This window comes from Artemia sp. Qi Xiang Cuo, chromosome 4, assembly GCF_049724085.1.
Source record: "Artemia sp. Qi Xiang Cuo chromosome 4, ASM4972408v1, whole genome shotgun sequence".
Taxonomy (NCBI): Eukaryota; Metazoa; Arthropoda; class Branchiopoda; order Anostraca; family Artemiidae; genus Artemia; species Artemia sp. Qi Xiang Cuo.
This window is the reverse complement of record NC_142797.1, coordinates 47189799-47209466: the sequence shown is the minus strand read 5'-3', so window position 1 is coordinate 47209466 and position 19668 is coordinate 47189799. Positions and strand designations below refer to the sequence as shown.

At 38.5% G+C, this 19668-nt stretch overlaps 1 protein-coding gene across 2 annotated transcripts in view; it reads left to right on the top strand.

Moving 5' to 3' along the window:
* LOC148953170 (uncharacterized) overlaps nt 1–19284 on the top strand; it is a 198465-nt gene extending 179181 nt beyond the window's left edge. For both annotated transcript variants that reach the window (XM_089088338.1, XM_089088337.1), the window contains exons 6-7: nt 15333–15461; nt 19106–19284. In XM_089088338.1, coding sequence (XP_088944464.1) covers nt 15333–15461; nt 19106–19194 — 218 coding nt within the window. In that variant the 3' untranslated portion in view covers nt 19195–19284. The remainder of the gene's footprint in view (nt 1–15332; nt 15462–19105) is intronic.
* Nucleotides 19285–19668: the final 384 nt, after the last annotated feature.

The window sequence follows — 19668 nt, the reverse complement described above, 5'->3', positions numbered from 1 at the left end:
CTCGTGGGAGTCAATAAGGCCTTTCTACTTATATTAGCATGTGCTTTTGACTCTCTCACTATCTTTGCTTATGTGTCTGGGCGGGTGTTTGCCTATCTCAAAGCCGGTCTTTGTTGGTTTGTATATCTGAATCTATAAATGTCTTAATCTATGTATTTGTATGTGTTTTTTGTCTCTCTCACTCTCTTTACCTATGTGTCTGGGCGGGTGCTTGCTTATCTCAGTGCCTGTCTTTGTCCGTTGTATGTCAGAATCCATATTTTTATATGTGTTTTTGTCTCTCTCACTTCCTCTGATTATGTGTCTGGGTGGGTGTTGGCCTATCTCAATGCCTGTCATTGTTGGTTTGTATGTCTGAATCTATATATATGCATGTGTTTTTAACTCTTTCACTCTCTTTGCTTATGTGTCTGGGCGGGGTGTTTGCCTATCTCAAAGCCTGTCTTTGTTGGTTTGTATGTTTGAATCTATATATTAGCATGTATTTTTTTATCTCTCTCACTCTCTTTGCCTATATGTCTGGGCGGATGTTTGCTTCTTCCAGTGCCTGTCTTTGTTGGTTTGTATGTCAGAATCTATACTCTCACTCTCTATGCCTATGTGTCCGGGCGGATCTTTGCTTCTCTCAGTGCCTATCTTTGTCGGTGCATCCTCTATACCCCGCTCTTCACGCTAAAGTTTTGTGTTTCAGGAGTCGTTCATAAGGAATTGTCACAAAAAGTCAAAATTTAGCGTAAAAACCGGGGTATTGATGAGGGGGCAACGCCTTTCATATACGGAATAACTTTGTTCGTTTTAAGTTTTATTATTGCTCTTTACTTTCAGTTGAAAAACTTTCTTTTAATTTCTGTAATTTTTCGAATAATGCCGGGAAATCCGCCTTCCCCAAATCATGGAAAAAAACGAAAAATTCTCCCAGGGTGAAATCTGTCCCCTTGCATAATTCCCGCCTTGGAAATCACCCCGGGTGAAATCTGTCCCCATGCATGATTCCTACCTTGGAAATCCCCCCCCCCCAAAAAAAAGTTTTTATAATTTCCGATAACAAATATCAAATGTAAACAATAGGCAAAGGTCAATAGGCGGGAGTAACTTGCAGCCGTTACTCCCGGGCTGCGGGGGGGGGGGGTATTTCATCCCTAAGGTACAGTTATTGAACCTTTCAACTATGCTGAACCCAATGGCTATCTCAAATTTTGATCGGAAAACCTTAAGGGAAAAGGGACGTGGGAGGGGGGCTAGTTGCCCTTCAATGTTTGGTAACTTAAAAAGGCACTAGAACTTTTGATTCCCGCTTAAATGAGCGCTCTTCCGATCTTCTAGGACCATTGGCTCGATGCGATCACTCCTGGGAAGAACTAACTAAAACCCAAACTAACAAACAAACAAACGCGCATCCATGATCTTTCTTCTGGCACAACATACAAAATTCCAAGTTTTTCGCAGACGGGAACTTGAAACCTCTACAGTAGGGTTCTCTGATACGCGGAATCTGATGGTGCGATTCTCAACAAGATTTCTTGACTTTTGGGGAATATTTCCCCCATTTTTAGAAATCAGGCAAATTTTCTCAGGCACTTTAGTTTTTGATGAATAATATAAAACTTAATGAATCTTATATATTTGGAATCAAGATGAATAGCCAACACTTGTTATCAAAGTTCTGATTCTTAGAGTTTCGGCTACTATTGGGCCGAGTCGCTCTTTACTTGCAGTTTGTTACCAAGAACTGTTTCATAGAACATGATTTTGCTTCGAAACTTTCATATGAAGACATTTACTACTACTATTAACAACTCAACGCAGCACCTAGCCGCCCGAGGCCAACACAGCTACGCACGCTCCTCCTCCATCTCGATCTATTCAAAGGAAGTTTACACCGTCCCAGGAAGTTCCTATTGCCTTTAAATTATCAATTTGACTGTCAATGATATGTTTTAGTAATATTTAAAACAAACAAAATTGGTGTGATTGATAAATTTGCTAATCGACTCTGTCTCACAACTTTAAACAATAGAAAATTTTAGCGTAAAGAGCGAGGCGCAGAGGAGGGGAAAGCCCCTGTCATATACGGAATAATTTCTGTTCGTCTTAAGTTTTAATGTCGCTCCTTACTTTCAGGCAAGTGTGGCTTTTGCTGAACCGCACCCACTCCTCACATGACTGACCTCCACATGCAGCGCTTCCATGCACATGCCAGTCCCATCACAACTCAATAATGATGCAGAGTCGCTATTTGTACAAGGGTAGCTCTTTATTTACTGACCATTATTTTGAACAATTTGATCAGAGGCAGCGCAATCACGCTGCCAAAGTAAAGAACGATGTTGGCACAATGTATTATTTTTGGTTCTTTAGACCAGGGCACTTCGTATCCACCACTTCCCCAAACACATTCTATTAAAATTTTAAGATAACCATTTTGTAAGGATAACCATTTTGTAAGGGTATTTAATTAGGATAAAGGTCACCCGTTTGTCTGTGAGTATAAGCAAATTCAGTCCCGTGTTTTGCATACAAGTCCAGTGAAAATTCTCCGTCATGAGTGCCCCCGAAAATCTTGATCATCCTCATTGCAATTCCAATAGGCTTTCCCAGTAGGCAAAACTCATATAATGAGCATAATCTCGGATGCCCAATTGTCTCCAAAGCCCTGTGGACATGGTCAGTCATAAATATTTGAAAACCTTTAATTTGGAGTCTCCAATTCAAGGCTGTATCCAGGATTTTTTTTGGAGGGGGTTTTACTCCCCCACCATTTTTGTTACGTTTTTACGAGTCAGACAAACATTTTGATGGCAGGGGGGGGGTCCACCCCCCCCCCCCTATATACGGCCTTGCTCCAATTGCCTTCAAATTTATCATAGATATTCATAGACTGTTTGAATTACCCTTATTCCATGACTTAGTTCTACCCTAGGATGGACGGATGACAGACTATCAACAAGTGATATGACATCATTTTTATACAATTCTGAAAAAAGGCTTATGCCTTGCCTCTCACTCAGACTTTCTATCTTGGCCTTTTCTCCAATTACGTATTCATGACTTGGTAGCATCTTGCTTTTAATTCAATAATCAACAGATAGCAATCAACCCGATAGCTTTGAAACTATTCAAACCTAACGGATGGGAGGAACTTTGATTAAATTTCTTACGGTTGCTTCAAATCTCCTACAGATTTCCCTCGCTTGCATAGCTATCGGGAACCACCTAGAAGTAAATATCTTTCTACTAAGACCGTACCCAGTGGGGGAGGGGTCAATGGACTTGATCCCCCCCTCCGAAATTTTAGTCTGACTCGTAGAGAAGTAGCAAAAATACATATGAACAAATTTTGATGCGTTTTGTAAAGTTTTTTCTTAAATAAACCCCCGCCGAAAAATCCTGGATACACCCTTAACTTCTACTACTACTGCCTCTACAAGCTATTTGCAGTAACCTTGCTGGGTCTGCCACACTGGAAAATATGCTCCTACATCGCACTTCGTTCAGAGCTTCCGGCTTGACATTTCGCCATGAAATTCCTAGAAGCAATCACTTTAACACCATTTCATTTTCATTTACAACGTCCTTGCTTTCCTTTCTACTTTGGAGGCTAATTAATTGTGGGCGTATGTTGTTAAGTCTAGTGAGATTTGATACAATTTTTACTTTCACTTGAACTTTTACTAGGAGCTTAAAATCAACTCATTTTGCTCTGGATAAATTTCAATATTAAATGAACCACTAAAATATTCATTGGAAGATCATTGACTTGCCTAATAAGATACTTATCTGTAAATTTGAAGTGATGACAAATATAAATTGCATGACATAGAATAAATTAATGGACTATCGAATTTACCGAATAGCAACAGAGTTTCTGTATTGTCAGGACATAATATTACTCGCTGACAAATTACCGTGCAAAGCCGAATCCTGTTTAGTTTTTGGAAGAACCTTAAATAGCCTTAATTTCCATAGATACTTCTTGGATCAAATGATTATTTTACACAATGTTCGGACAACATGAGTCAATCAGGCATTAAATTGTTCAACATGACCTGATGGTCTCATAATGATCCGACGTTACTAATAATTAATTTAAAAAAAAACTTTTTCCACAAAAAAAGTTTAAAAAAAAAGTAAGTAACTCCATTAACCAAAAATGAACAAAAATAGAATCAAATAATCTACCAAGCATACAACTACCGCAAATCAGTATCAATAAATAAATGAAACACAAAACAAACAGAACTTAAAATAAATAAGTCAAGCTCAAAAGGAGCAGAAATTAATATGAGTAGGGTTCAAAACCTCTATGCTTTCTAAAAGCCAGAATCTAATTTGCACTTTACAAATTATAGCAAAAAAGGTAAATGCTGAGCGTCGAGGGGGGGGGGGGCGTTTGATCTCAAATCACTTTGACTCTTAAAAAGGGCACTATAAATTCCAATTTCAAATCAAATAAGCACCATCTGATGTTTATACGACTGCCCATTCAATAAAAACCTTATATACCCTCATAAAATAAATTAAAACCCTATCCCCAGGGCGCTGGGGGGTTGTGTCATCCCTAAAGGCATTATTATATGTTCTTTGAACTATTTGGAAAAAAAGCTATCTCACAATTTCAATCAGATACGTTTGGTGAAAGGAGGGGCTGTAGAAGGGGGGGGGGCTAAATGCCGTCTATAACTTTTGACGCTTAAAAAGGGACTACAACTTCCAATTTTCAACCAAATGAGCCCATTCTAAAGTTAGACAACCATCCATTCCATAAAAAAAACTTAAATACCCCTTGGGCATAACTTACAATCCTTGCCCCTAATCTCTGGGGCTTGTTTCAACCCTAAAAGCCTTGTTATATGATATTTAGACTATTTTGACTAGAATGGCTATCTCAAACTTTTTATTAGATGCATTTCTGGACAATACGACGTGTGTTGGGGGGGGGGGGGGGGGTAGCTATGCTCCGATCACTTTAACTCTTAAAAAGTGTACTAGAGCGTCTGAATACAAATCTAAATAGCCTCCTCAGAAGTTTATAGTACCATGCATACTATAAAAACCTTATATACCCCAGGGCATAACTTACAACCCTTACCCTGAGGGCTGGAGGGATTTATTATCATCAAAGACATGATTTCCAGACCTCTCAAACACGTTGAACAAAATAGCTGTCTCAAAATTTTGATTGGAAGTGTTTAAGGACATGATGGGTGTGGGGGTGGGGGTGTATTTGCCCTCTGATCACTTTCGACTAATAAAAAAGGCACTAGTTCTCTCAATTTCCAATCGAATGACCCCTTTTTGAAGCTTCTATGACAACATTTTCTATAAAAACCTTATGTGCCCCAAGGGCATAACTTATAACCATTGGCATATAAGATATTATTATATGCCCGCAGGGCTTAACTTACAATCTTAGCCCTGAGGGCTGTGGGGGGGGGTTGTCCTACTAAAAGAAGTAATTTCCTGACCCTTCAACTACGTTCAACAAAATGGCTATATCAATATGTTGATCGGAAGTGTTTGGGTAAATGATGGGCGTGGGGGGGGGGACGTTCAACTTCCGATCGTTTTGACTATTAATGAGGACACTAGCCTTCTCAATTCTCAATTTAATGAGCCGTTTTTTGAAGTTTCTACGACAACACTTTCTATAAAAGCCTTATATGCCCCTAGGGTATAGCAAGCTAATTTTGCTAATGTGAAACTAATGTTGAAGCTAATGTGAAGCTAATGCAAGTTAATGTTGAAGAGAATCAATAAATTAGGCTAGATATTAGTTTTACATTAGTTTTACAAGCTACAGTTGAAGTGAATCAATAAACTAGGCTAGATATTAATTTCAAATTAGTTTTGCATGCTAATGTTGAAGTGAATCAATAAATTAGGCTAGACATTAATTTTATATTAGTTTTACAAGCTAATGTTGAAGTGAATCAAAAAATTAGGCTAGAAATTAGTTGGCCTCCCCCAGGCCATTCAGCGTGTCCCCAGGTAGCGATAGGGGAACGCCCTACAAATATGTACGCTACCTCCACAGGAGGCACGGACCTAGGGAGGACTTTGTCCCTGGGGGTCCATAATAGAAACTGGGGCACCCTTGTCCGGGGTCATATACAGGTGGAGGAGGAAGAAGGCCCCTCAAATTTACACTCAAAAGAGCCCACTGGTTTGTCCACAAGTCCCAGGAGTTACTAACCTTCTCCCAGTAATGGGTTAAATCGCATGGTGATGCAGAACACCATCGTGGGAGGATCCTCTTTAGGAGGACAACAGCGGCACGGCGTAAGATCCAGGTCTATGGACAACAGTCTCTGTAAAGGGCTGCCTCGACCCTTTCGGGGTACCTGCAAGACTTGGGACCTTGCGGTCAACTCTATTCCTACTTGAGGAGTGGTACCCCTCGAGAAAATTATAGCCTAGTAAACGACAGAGCATTCGCACGGGATCCTGACTAATGGACAATTCTTCTGGGCTTGGTATGTTTTGACGGGCGTCTTCGAGCTGAAAAACCTCTTCTAGCTAATTTATTTATTATGGGCTGCCTCCCCGTAGTAGCATAATATTTGTAGGCATGAATATATAATGAGTCGGAGGTAATAGGCTTGAGATTGTCTGTGCAGGATTTCGACTCTTGTTGATAGAAGAGCATCGCCAAGTGCTGAATACCATCTTGTGACCAAGATGGGCCCAGGATTGCAGAAAGCCCCCATTCATGGAGGTCCCAGGGACTTCTTGCTGTCCGGTTCTAAGCCGGCTTAAGCACTTTGGTGTAGACTTGAGAAGATATGTGATCCCCGTCCTGCACTGGTATCCGGGATCATTGCTTTTCCTGAGGCGAAAATAATTTCAATGATTTAAAGAACATGAAAATTGGAACTTGGAATGTTACGACGTTAAAAAATGACTATCGCATCGACATTTTGACTGACGAATTCAGACGATTCAAACTGGATTTATTAGGAGTTTCAGAAACTCATATCCCAGGGGTAGGGAGTATGAAATTAGGTGGTATAGAATTTGTTTACTCAGGCAGGAAGGATGGGGTATATAAACAGGGAGTAAGGCTCATGATGAATAAGGAAGCTGCTAAGTCTTATTTAGGCTGGGAAAGTATTAATAATAGAATACTAATTGCTCATTTTATGACTAAAAAGTTCAGGGTATCAGTTATAGTCGTATATGCCCCTGTAGAACCGACTGACGGAGATACTAGTGACTCAGATGAATTTTACTTACAGTTACAGGAGCAAATAGACAGGGTCCCAGGTAGAAATATGATGTTTTTACTGGGAGATTTTAACGCCCAAGTTGGTAGAAATAGGAATAGATGGTATCCTAGCCAAGGTAAATTTGGTGTAGGAAAAGAAAACAGTAATGGGTACAGACTTTTGCAATTTTGTACGTATAACAATCTAGTTATAACCAATACGGTGTTTGGTCATAAAATGGCTCGTAAGTAAACATGGTATTCATGTGATGGTAAGACAGCAAACCTTATTGATTATGTTATAGTAAACCGAAGACTGGCAGGATCAATACAAGATACTAGTGTATATAGGAGTGCTGTTATTGATGTTAAAAATAAAGATCACCATCTAGTAGTGTCAAGGGTTAATTAAAAGCTGAAATATCGGAAGGGTAACTACCTCCCGGGAAGTTATGATGTTGGTACACTCCAGGATTAGAATTTGAGAGAAACTTTCATGGAACAGTTGAATACTAAACTTGAGATCTTAAAATTTGATAATGTGGAAAATGGTTGGAATAAATTTAGAAAAATAATTTTTGAAGTTGCTGAAGGTGTCTTAGGGAAGAAAGCTAGGACTGCAACTAAGAATATTAGTGAAAAAGCTTTATGTTTGATAGAAAGGAGAAAGGTCTTGTAAAAGAATTACCTTAGATATAGATCACTTGAAAGCAAAAGGAATGCAAAAAAAGTGAAGAAAGCATTAAATCATGAAATAAGGAGGTGTGAACATGTGAACATGGATAAAATCGTCTAGGGTGTGCGAGAGGCACCTAGATGGCAGAGTAGTCAAATACTGTTTTGGCATGTTAAAAACTGAGTGCGATTGCTCATTTTAGATTTATCCCGGTTAAAGATAAGAATGGGGCCGCAATTATCGATAAGGAAAAAAATAAAGAGAGAAGGGCCGAACATTTGGAAAATCTGCCTAACCGAGATAGACGTAATGGAAAATATGTAGTAGATGACGGAGAATCGTGTGATACCTCGGAGACGACGGAAGATTTGTTTTGTGATGAAGAGTTCGCAATAGTACTGAAAAGACTAAAAAATGGTAAGGCTCCAGGTGCTGATAGTTCGGTAAGTAAGTGCAATAAGCGAGACGGCTCGGAAATAAGAGGTTAATTACTTAAGAATTTGAACATGATTATTGAAAAAGGGGAAGTACCGAACGATCTTAGGAAAACCTTAATTAAGCCACTTTATAAGAAAGTTGATAAGAGTGAGTGTGGTAATTATCGAGGGATTAGTCTGGTCTCTGTAGGTAGTAAATTACTTAGTAATTTGATACTTTTTAGACTGAGAGATGCCGTAAACAAAGTTTTAAGAGAAGAACAGTGCGGTTTTAGAAAAGGTAGAGGATGTGTCCACCAAATTTTCACTCATAAGTTAATAATTGAGAAGTTTTCAAACATCTTTGGTCCTCAGTTTTATAGATTATGAGCAAGCATTCGATTCTGTTGATAGAAGAGCTTTAGTAAAGGTTTTATCCTTGTATGGTATACCAGACAAATACATTAAAGTGATTAGTGCTATGCACGAGAAAAACACTGCTGCGGCTAAGTGAGGCAGTGAGGTATGCACCTGGTTTTGTACTGAATGATGAGTTAAGGAGGATTGTATCCTATACCCTTTTATATAGATCATTTTGATGGACTTTGTCTTAAGGAGCATAGGATAGGCTATGGGAGACCACGGAATCAAATTGGGAGAAAAAACTCTCCTGGACTTAGATTATGCTGATGATTTAAGCATCCTAAACGGAAGTATTAGCAAAATGAGTGAAGTTTTACAGGTTTTGCAAGTTTAAGGGCTAAGAATAGAGTTAGAAGTCGATATTAAGAGGACTAAGTCACTAAGGCTAGGAATTAGTGAAGGTGAAAAGATGACGTTGGGTAACGAAAAGATTGATGAGGTAGACAGCTTCACTGACCTTGGTGGTATTATTAGTAAATTTGGTGGAAGTAGTCAAGATGTTAAAAGCAGAATGGCCAAAGCTCAGGGTATTTTTCATAGTTAAAAAAGTTTGGAAAAATATGAAAATAAGTCGGCAAATCAAGATAAGGATACCGGAAGATGCAGTGATGATAAGGTTCCAACACGGCTCTTAAGAATATACACTTCAAAAATCAAATGAAAATTTGCTGGATGTTTTCCAGAGAAATTGCTTAAGGATTGTTCTAGGTACCCGGCTGACTGACCGTATTTCAAACAATAGGCTATACAAAAATGTGGTTCAATACCGCTCTCTAGGGCTATAATGAAAGAAAGGTTGGGGTGGCTAGGGCAAGTTGTACGGATGAAGGATAACAGATTGCCGAAGATTGTTCTTTTCGGCCAACCGTCTAGGTCTAAACGGAAAGCAGGTCGTTCTCGTCTGGGGTGGGAGGATGTCATAAAGAAAGATTTAAAGGAAATGAGAACTTCTTGGGAGGGTGTAAAAGGTAGGCTTTTAATAGATTGGGATGGAGGAGGAGCGTGCGTAGCTCTGTTGCCCGCAGTCGGCTGGGTACTGCGGTGAGTTGTTACTAGTAGTAGTAGTAGAGTAGTAGTAGTAGTAGTAGTGCCCTGGGGGAGGGGGGCTTTGAGGGAGTGTCTTCTTCAATTACATAATTTCCGGACCTTTCAACTTCGTTGAACAAAATGCCTATCTCAAAATTTTGATTGAATGTTTTTTTGGGAAATGGTAGGCGTGAAAGGGGAGTTAGTTGCCATCCAATCACTTTTGACTATTAAAAAGGGCAATAGCCCTTTCAATTTTCAATTTAATGAGCCCTTTTTGAAGTTTCTACGACAATACTTTCTATAAACACCTTATACGACCCCAAAGAATAACTTACGATCCATTCCCTGATGGCTGTGAGGCGGTTATCATCCTCAAAGACCTAATTTCCAGAACTTTTTACTACGATGAACCAAATGGCTATCTCAAAATTTGGATTGAATGTGTTTGGAGAAACGGTGGGCGTGAGAGGGGAGCTAGTTGCCCTCCAATCACTTTCGACTATTAAAAAGGGCGCTAACCCATTTAATTTCCAATCGAATGAGCCCTTTTTGAAATTTCTACGACAACACTCTCTATAAAAACCATATATGACCCCAGGGCATAACTTACAACCCTTACTCTGAGGGCTGTGGGACGAGTGTGATCCTCAAAGACACAATTTCCAGATCTTTAAACTACGTTGAACAAAATGGCTATCTCAAAATTTTGATTGGATGGGTTTGGGGAAATGGTGGGCGTGGAAGGGGTATTAGTTGCCCTCCATTCATTTTTGACCATTAAAAAGGGCACAAGCCCTTCCAATTTCCAATCAAATGAGCCCTTTTTGAAGTTTCTACGACAACGCTTCCTATAGAACCTTATATACCCCCCCCCCCCCGGCATAACTTACAAACCAAGCCCTGAGGGGTGTGGCCGGTGTGGGGGGGCTGTCATCCTTAAAGACGTAATTTTCAGAACTTTAAACTACGTTCAACAAAATGGCTATCTCAAAATTTTGATTGGATGTGTTTGGGGAAATGTTGGGTGTGAGAGGGGGTTAGTTACCCTCCCATCACTTCCGACTATTAAAAAGTGCACTATCCCTTTCAATTTCCAATCGAATGAGCCCTTTTTGAAGTTTCTACGACAACGCTTGCTATAAAAGCCTTATATGCCCCCAGGGCATAACTTATAACCTTTGCCCTGAGGGGGGGAAAGGGGCTTTGGGATGAGTGTCTTCTTCAAAGACATAATTTCTGGACCTTTCAACTACGTTGAACAAAATGCCTATCTCAAAATTTTGATTGAATGTTTTTTTGGGAAATGGTAGGCGTGAAAGGGGGGCTAGTCAAATCACTTTCAACTATTAAAACACTAGCCCTTTCGATTTCCAATTGAATGAGCCTTTTTGAAGTTTCTACGACAATGCTTTCTATAAACACCTTATATGACCCCAGGGTATAACTTACTACCCTTGCCCTGAGGGCTCTGAGTGGGTTGTTATCCTCAAAGACCTAATTTCCAGAACTTTTGACTATCATAAACGAAATGGCTATCTCGAAATATGGATTGCATTTGTTTGGAGAAATGGTGGGCGTGAGATGGGAGTTATTTGTCCTCCAATCACTTTCGACTATTGAAAAGGGCGCTAACCCTTTTAGTTTCCAATCGAATGAGCCCTTTTTGAAGTTTCTACGACAACGTTCTCTATAAAAACCATATATGACCCCAGGGCATAACTTACAACCCTTGCTCTGATGGCTCTGCGACGAGTGTGATCCTCAAAGACACAATTTCCAGATCTTTCGACTACGTTGAACAAAATGGCCATCTCAAAATTTTGATTGTGTGATTGGGGAAATCGTGGGTGTGGAAGGGGTATTAGTTGCCCTCCATTCATTTTCGACCATTAAAAAGGGCACAAGCCTTTCCAATTTCCAATCGAATGAGCCCTTTTTGAAGTTTCTACGACAACGCTTTCTATAAAACCTTATATACCCCCTCCTCTCTGGCATAACTTACAACCCAAGCCCTAAGGGGTGTGGCCGGTGTGGGGGGGGGCTGTCATCCTCAAACACCTAATTTCGAGAAATTTCAACTACGTTGAACAAAAAGCATATCTCAAAATTTTGATTGGATGTGTTTGGGGCAAGGGTGGGCGTGAGAGGGGGGTTAGTTGCCCTCGAATCACTTTTGATTATTAAAAAGGGCACAAGCCCTTTCAATTTCCAATCGAATGAGCCCTTTTTGAAGTTTCTCCGACAAAGCTTTCTATAAAAACCTTATATGCCCCCAGGGCATAACTTAAAACCCTTGCCCTAAGGGGTCTGGGGGATTGTCATCCTCAAAGACCTAATTTCCAGAACCTTCAACTACGTTGAACAAAATAGCTATCTTGAAATTTTGATTGGGTGCGTTTGGGGAAATCGTGGTCGTGAGAGGGGGGTTAGTTGCCTTCAGTCAATTTCGACTATTAAAAAGCGCACTAGCCCTATCAATTTCCAAGCTAATGAGCCGTTTTTGAAGTTTCTACGATAATGCTCTCTATAAAAACCATATATGATCCCAGGGCATAACTTACAACCCTTACTCTGAGGGCTGTGGGACGAGTGTGATCCTCAAAGACACAATTTCCAGATCTTTCGACTACGTTGAACAAAATGGCTATCTCAAAATTTTGATTGGATGTTTGGGGAAATCGTGGGCGTGGACGGGGTATTAGTTGCCCTCTATTCATTTTCGACCATTAAAAAGGGCACAATCCTTTCCAATTTCCAATCGAATGAGCCCTTTTTTAATTTTCTACGACAACGCTTCCTATAGATTCTTATATACCCCCCCCCCCGCTGGCATAACTTACAACCCAAGCCCTGAGGGGTGTGGCTGGTGTGGGGGGCTTTCATCCTCCAAGACCTAATTTCTAGAACTTTCAACTACATTGAACAAAATTGCTATCTAAAAATTTTGATTGGATGTGTTTGGGGAAATGGTGGGCGTGAGAGGGAGGTTAGTTGCCCTCCAAGCACCTTTGACCATTAAAAAGGGCACTAGCCCTTTCAATTTCCAATCCAATGAGCCCTTTTTGAAGTTTCTACGACAACGCTTTCTATAAAAATTATTATATACCTCCAGGGCATAACTTAAAACCCTTGCCCTGAGGGCTTTGGGGGGATTGTCATCCTCAAAGACCTAATTTCCGGACCTTTCCACTACGTTGAACAAAATAGCTATCTCCAAATTTTGATTGGAAGTATTTAGGGAAATTTTGGGCGTGAGAGGAGGGTTTGGTGCCCTCCAATCACTTTCGACTATTAAAAAGGGCACTAGCCCTTTCCATTTCCAATCGAATGAGGCCTTTTTGAAGTTTCTACGACAACGCTTTCTGTAAAAACCTTATATGCCCCCAGGGCATAACTTACAATCCTTGCTCTTAGGGCTGTGGGGGGAGTGTTATCCGCAAAGACATATTGTCTGGGCCTTTCAACTGCGTTGAACAAAACGGTTATCTCAAAATTTTGATTGGATGTGTTTTGGGAAATGATGGGTGTGAGAGGTGGGTTAGTTACCCTCCAATCACCTTCGACTATGGAAAGGGGCACTAGCCCTTTCAATTTCCAATCGAATGAACCCTTTTTGAAGTTTCTAAGACAACGCTTTCTATAAAAAACCTTATATGTCCCTAGGGCATAGCTTACAACCCTTGCCCTGAGGGTTGTGGGGGGGGGGGCGTCATCCTCAAAGACCTAATTTCCAGAACTTACAACTACGTTGAACAAAATGGTTATCTCAAAATTTTAATAGAATGTGTTTGGGGAAATGGTGGATACGAAGTGCCCTGGTCTAAAGAACCAAAAATAATACATTGTGCCAACATCGTTCTTTACTTTGGCAGCGTGATTGCGCTGCCTCTGATCAAATCGTTCAAAATAATAGTCAGTAAATAAAGAGCTACCCTTGTACAAATAGCGACTCTGCATCATTATTGAGTTGTGATGGGACTGGCATGTGCATGGAAGCGCTGCATGTGGAGGTGAGTCATGTGAGGAGTGGGTGCGGTTCAGCAAAAGCCACACTTGCCTAATTTGGCGCCAGCAATAGGACGCATTGTGACCAGATGTCGGGTGCAAAATAAGATACACATTTTGAAAGCGGATAATGGGCATGGCATTTATCTATTGTCTTTGACCTTAGTAACATTGTTGTTCGTTATAAATGTTATTTTTTAACATGCGCATAGTTGTTTCTGTAAATTGTGCGAGTCTGGTATGGCAACTTCATCAGGGTCAACAAATTTGCATCTGGTAAAAATAATAGCCAACTATGTTTTTCTGTGATATCTAATTTTGATCCTCCCTCCTAAAACAAATATTTCGTGTCAGACATATCCCTTTTTGATTCAGTCTCCAAGAAGTACCACGATTTCGGCAATCTTGTACCAAAACATACCACAGCCCATCAAAGGCACTGCAAATATTACTACAGTATTATACTTGGCCACCATGGTCTTGTTTTAATATCTTTCCATTTGGAAGTCTATAAAACAAAAGTTTAGGGTTTCTCACAAACGCAGTAAAAATGTCATTTTTACGCAGGTTTTGGCAAAGTAAATTCAAAATATCTTCATAAACTAAAACAGCTTTATCTAAGCTTTCCCTTTTGTATTTATATATAAATACTAGCTTAAAGGTCACGTTTTGCCACGATTTCTAAAAAAAAGAATATTCAAGGAAAATTCCACCCGTTAAATTTCCTTCGGAAAATTCTCTCTTGCGGAAAACTCCCCCTGCGTAAATTATCACCCTAGTGGAAATCCCCTTCATGAATTATTAACGATCGTATTTTTGAATTTAAATGTATTTGAAGAATTCACTTGCGGACAATTCTCCCCCCGAAAATTTTCCCTCCTCTGCGGGAAATTCTTCCTGCGTAAAACTCTTCCGTAAAAAATTCTCCCCAGAAAATCCTCCCACAGAAATTTCCCCAGCAAAATGCTTTCACTGAAAATTCCTCCCTCCCCAGTGGAAAACTTCCTGTCCACAGAGAATCTTCCGGAAAATTCCCCTGGAAATTTTGGCTTACGGAAAATCCCCATCCATGCGTATTCATAACGATCGTATTTTTAAATTTAAAAGTTTTTGAAAATTCCCCCCCCCCCTTTCTAAAAAAAAAATTTCCCCGGAAAATTGACCCCCTATAGAAAAATCCTCCTCCGTGGAAAAGTCTCCCACATAACATTCTCCTCCGGAAAATCCCACCGCACGGAAAATTACCCCCGACAGCTGGATGTTGTTGGATATTTAATATCCAAAAAATGTGAATAATGTGAACAGAAGCACCTGTCGAGTTTAAGTTTTAAGGAGTTTCTAATTTGAATCAGCACGAAAAGTATAACAGGAAATTGGAAGGAGGGTTTTATGTCTAAAACCTTCGCAAGAACGTAATCGAAACTTCTTGTAGTTTTTCAGCGATCGGATGAACAGTGTAGAAATGTATATAGGACACACAAAGACAGAGATACATTCGATTTTATAGATGTACAGATGAAAATATAAAAAAAAATAAGATTTATTTTTCAGCATACTAAGCCCAAATTTTTATTTCTAGGAATCTGGAGAAACATTCCAAAGTGTTCGACTCCCTCTTGTCCTGAGCTCATAACTATTGAGCGCTTGCAGTTTTTGGACCAGACTGTAACGGCAACATCTCTATTAATAGCAGATCTGCAATTGGATCGTAAGTTTATGCCAACGTATTAAACCATCTCACAGTCCTAGAGGGATGGGTTAAGGTTGTATTGTATTCACTGAAATTGCCCCATTTCGTGCTAAAATATTTAGCCTCATATTCTCTCCTCGAGCTCCATAAAAAATGGTAGTGACGGAGCATGGCCTCTCAGCCCCGCTCTTGCTCTTGAATGACGTCCCTCTAAATAACTTTTCAAACAAATTCAATCTTGAATGTATTGTATATTTACATAAGTTCTTCAAATTTCCCTGAATTTTCAAAAACTCCAGGAACAAAAAAATGGGATCGCTGCATTCTCCCCGAAATTCGACATGCATAAATACACGAACGTTATCACGAGTTACAGATCTTTACTTTTTATTTGCGTTAACTTTTAGGGAAATTTAGGGGAACCCCAGAAAATCCGGGGGCAGTGGAAGCACCGATGTTGATAGATAACTCATTTTGGATGCGTTATTGTGAAAGAGTTAATCAGGTGTATATCGCTCAAGAGGGTAGGAGGTTTTTGGGCGATGATCCATTCTTAGTTCTTAGGGAGCTTCAGAAGGGTATCTGAGATCACTATTTGACTGTCAGTATACTCGGAAAACAAGGGGATAGTGTAAGCACTAATAAAGCTAGATATAGTCATATACATTTACGTATATAAACTCATTTTTTTGTGTTTTTTTTTATGAATACTAATGTGTACATAATGTGCACAAATATGTGTTTTTATGTACACTGTGAGCTGAAAAAACAACGAAATTAATCAAACTAGAAACGGAAAACTTGCGCAGACTTATTTTGGAACCGTCGGAATAGATATAAGTATCTGGGCTATAAATATCCGACAATACATGTAAAAAAAAAAAAAAAAAAAAAACGGCTCTTGGGCTAGAGAAAACCCACTTCGCGAGGCTTTTGCCACCTTTAATGGGCTCCCGTCGCTGACCAACGTTGGTAGCTCGCGCCATCGACCGTCGCTATGCCCCTTGCATGACACAGCCATGAAGTCATTCAAAGTCAAGTTTTCTTGGAGTTTTTTTTTTTTTTTTACAAAATTTGTATGTTCTTTTTTATTATTTTCCAATAAATACTCATAATTTTTTACGTCGTAATTTGTGCAAATTCACACAACATGTTTATAAATTAAAATTACAGTAGAAAAAAATCGTTTTCATTTTTGCTCAGGGTCATAGTATATAAATTATAGGTAGTGTGATCTTCCCCTGTCTCACCCATTATACACAATCGGACCGAGATGCAAGCGCTCCAGAGAACGTAAAAACATAAGCGACATTGGATCTTTTCATGGGTAGACGAGTCAAGTGTCTTTGGAACGCGAAACTTGGCTTCAGGGTTGGAACCCTAAATTTTGAAGAAAATAATTTTAAATTAATTTATTCCAATACATATATGAAAATCGGTAATTAGTAGTACAATGTTATTATTAGATGTTTTTAGGAATTACAAGTAGGTTTTGAAGTCTCGAGTTGGTTTTAAAGGCATTTTGAGAAAGTTTCTGCCAAAATACGTGTTCCAGGGTAACTGGACCACTAATGGCAGATCAAAGGAGAGGAGCTGCTTGTACACGCCGATATAAACATATATATATATATATATATATATATATATATATATATATATATATATATATATATATATATATATATATATATATATATATATATATATATACACACACACACACACACACACACACACACACACACACACACACACACACACACACACACACACACACACACACACACACACACACACACACACACACACACACACACACACACACACACACACACACACACACACACACACACACACACACACACACACACACACACACACACATACATACATACATACATACATACATACATACATACATACATACATACATACATACATACATACATACATACATACATACATACATACTACTACTACTACTACTACATCTACATCATCATCATCATACATACATACATACATACATACATACATACATACATACATACATACATACATACATACTACTACTACTACATCATACATACATACATACATACATACATACATATATATATATATATATATATATATATATATATATATATATATATATATATATATATATATATATATATATATATATATATATATATATATATATATATATATATATATATATATATATATATATATATATATATATATATATATATATATATATACAGGAACCCTTATCGCTATCTAAATTGAAAGATTTTCAAAAAGATGTGTTTATTCTTTAAAGTTCAGGAAAGATCTGCCCATTTCATACGAAAACATTGATTGAAAACGAAACTAGCTCTTATCTCGGCTCTCCGCCATAACAGGTAATTATTCTTTTTCAATTCACACACGAACTACAATCTGAGAAAATAAATATCCAAACGTGAAAGAAAAAAAATGATAAACCATCACATCTATTCCACCAGTTATTAGAAGAAAAACAAAGATCCTCTATCAAATTTCAAATGACATTTCTATGACCCCAAACAAAACATAAACGAGGAACAATTGATTGAAAATTAAAAGGAAAATAAAATAAATGGAAATTAAAGGGAACATTTTTCCTTACCAATCAAAAAAAATATAATAAAAAAAGGTTTTGATGCTCCATGGCACAATATTACAATTTAAAACCACAGACTATTGTGAAACATAATAGATAATCTCTGTGCTAAAACTGTTAGGTTGCCCCTTTGTGGTAAACAATTTTGTGGCAAATTTCAAATACTCCCGCCACTTCGTGGATCTCTCTCCCATATGAAATTTCGGTTATTTCCCTGTTGCAGTATTGATTAAAAGTTAACACTAGAAATTTCCTTATTTCCACAAATGTCATCAACCCCCCGCCCCCATTTTTTAAAATCCTAAATAGGCCAGTCAGTTAAGTCCACTGTATATAAATAATATATTAAGTCATAATCTGTATATAAATTAAGTCATACCTGTGAGATGGGATAGTTGCAAACCACTTGGCCGGCTCACCAATTTTCTTTCTGCTTTCGCAATTACGAATAATACAATTTCGAACAATTTCTCATTGATTGACGAATACAAACTAACCCGCTAATGCAAGAAGAAGTTTGTTTGCACCGAGAATAAAGTGCCAGAAATTATCTGCGGTAAACTTACTGCTATTATCTTTATACAGTGGAATAATGTGGACGGAAGTAACTGCCAAGTATTTGTGTTCAAGGGTCTCTAAATTCAGTCAGCGTGAATAATATTAAGAAGGCCTTGGGAGGAGGGGGATTTGTACCCAAAACCTTTGAAAGAGTGTACTCAACAACTTCTTTAAGTTTTTTGGCGATCGGATGAACAGTGTAGTTCGTCGCATTTCAACCATTCACAGTTTCAATTGTGTATCTCTTAATCTAATAATAATAATGTTACTCTGATAATATCAACTTGTGTTAATCAATATTGGATTAAAAAATGGTCTATTGGATGGATCATTCTGTTTTGATTATTTCTTTTCGTATTGCAAATGAATGATTACTTCTAGAGGACAGTATGCAAACCATCGTCACGTCTTAAACATTAAAGTAAATAAACATTTCATCCCTCTATTTTTGCAGCGTCCAGTGCAACAGCTTCTGTCTCAAGCGTATTTTCAAACATTTCTGTTCTGGGTATCTCCCTGGCCTTTGGACTGATGTTTTTCTGAAGCAGTGACTGCGTTGGAAGTAATGGTGAATTATTAAATATTTTTCCAAATCGTTTTGTATAAAAGGAAATAAAAGGTTATTATTACGTAGTCTCGACAGTATTTTCGAATATTTTTGTTCTGGGTTAATTCTGGGTATTACCCTAACTCTTGGATTGATGTTTTTTCTGAAACAGTTGTTGGGTTGGAAATTTTGGACTTGCTAAGTATTTACCAAGTAATCTGCACATAACAAGATAAGTGGTTGGCTTGGAATGGGAAGATGGTCTCTTATATAGATTAATGTAAAAAAATTGAGTTTTTCCAAGGGAAGTAAAGAGCGAAGTTGAAACTTAAAACGAACAAAAATTACTACTTCCCAGCCTGTCTAACATCTAGCAATAAACTAGTGAAAATAAATCAACTGGTGATATTTTCCTATGTGTGTAGGATTACAGAAAACTAGCGCTTTACTGAAAACACAAAAGCCAAGCG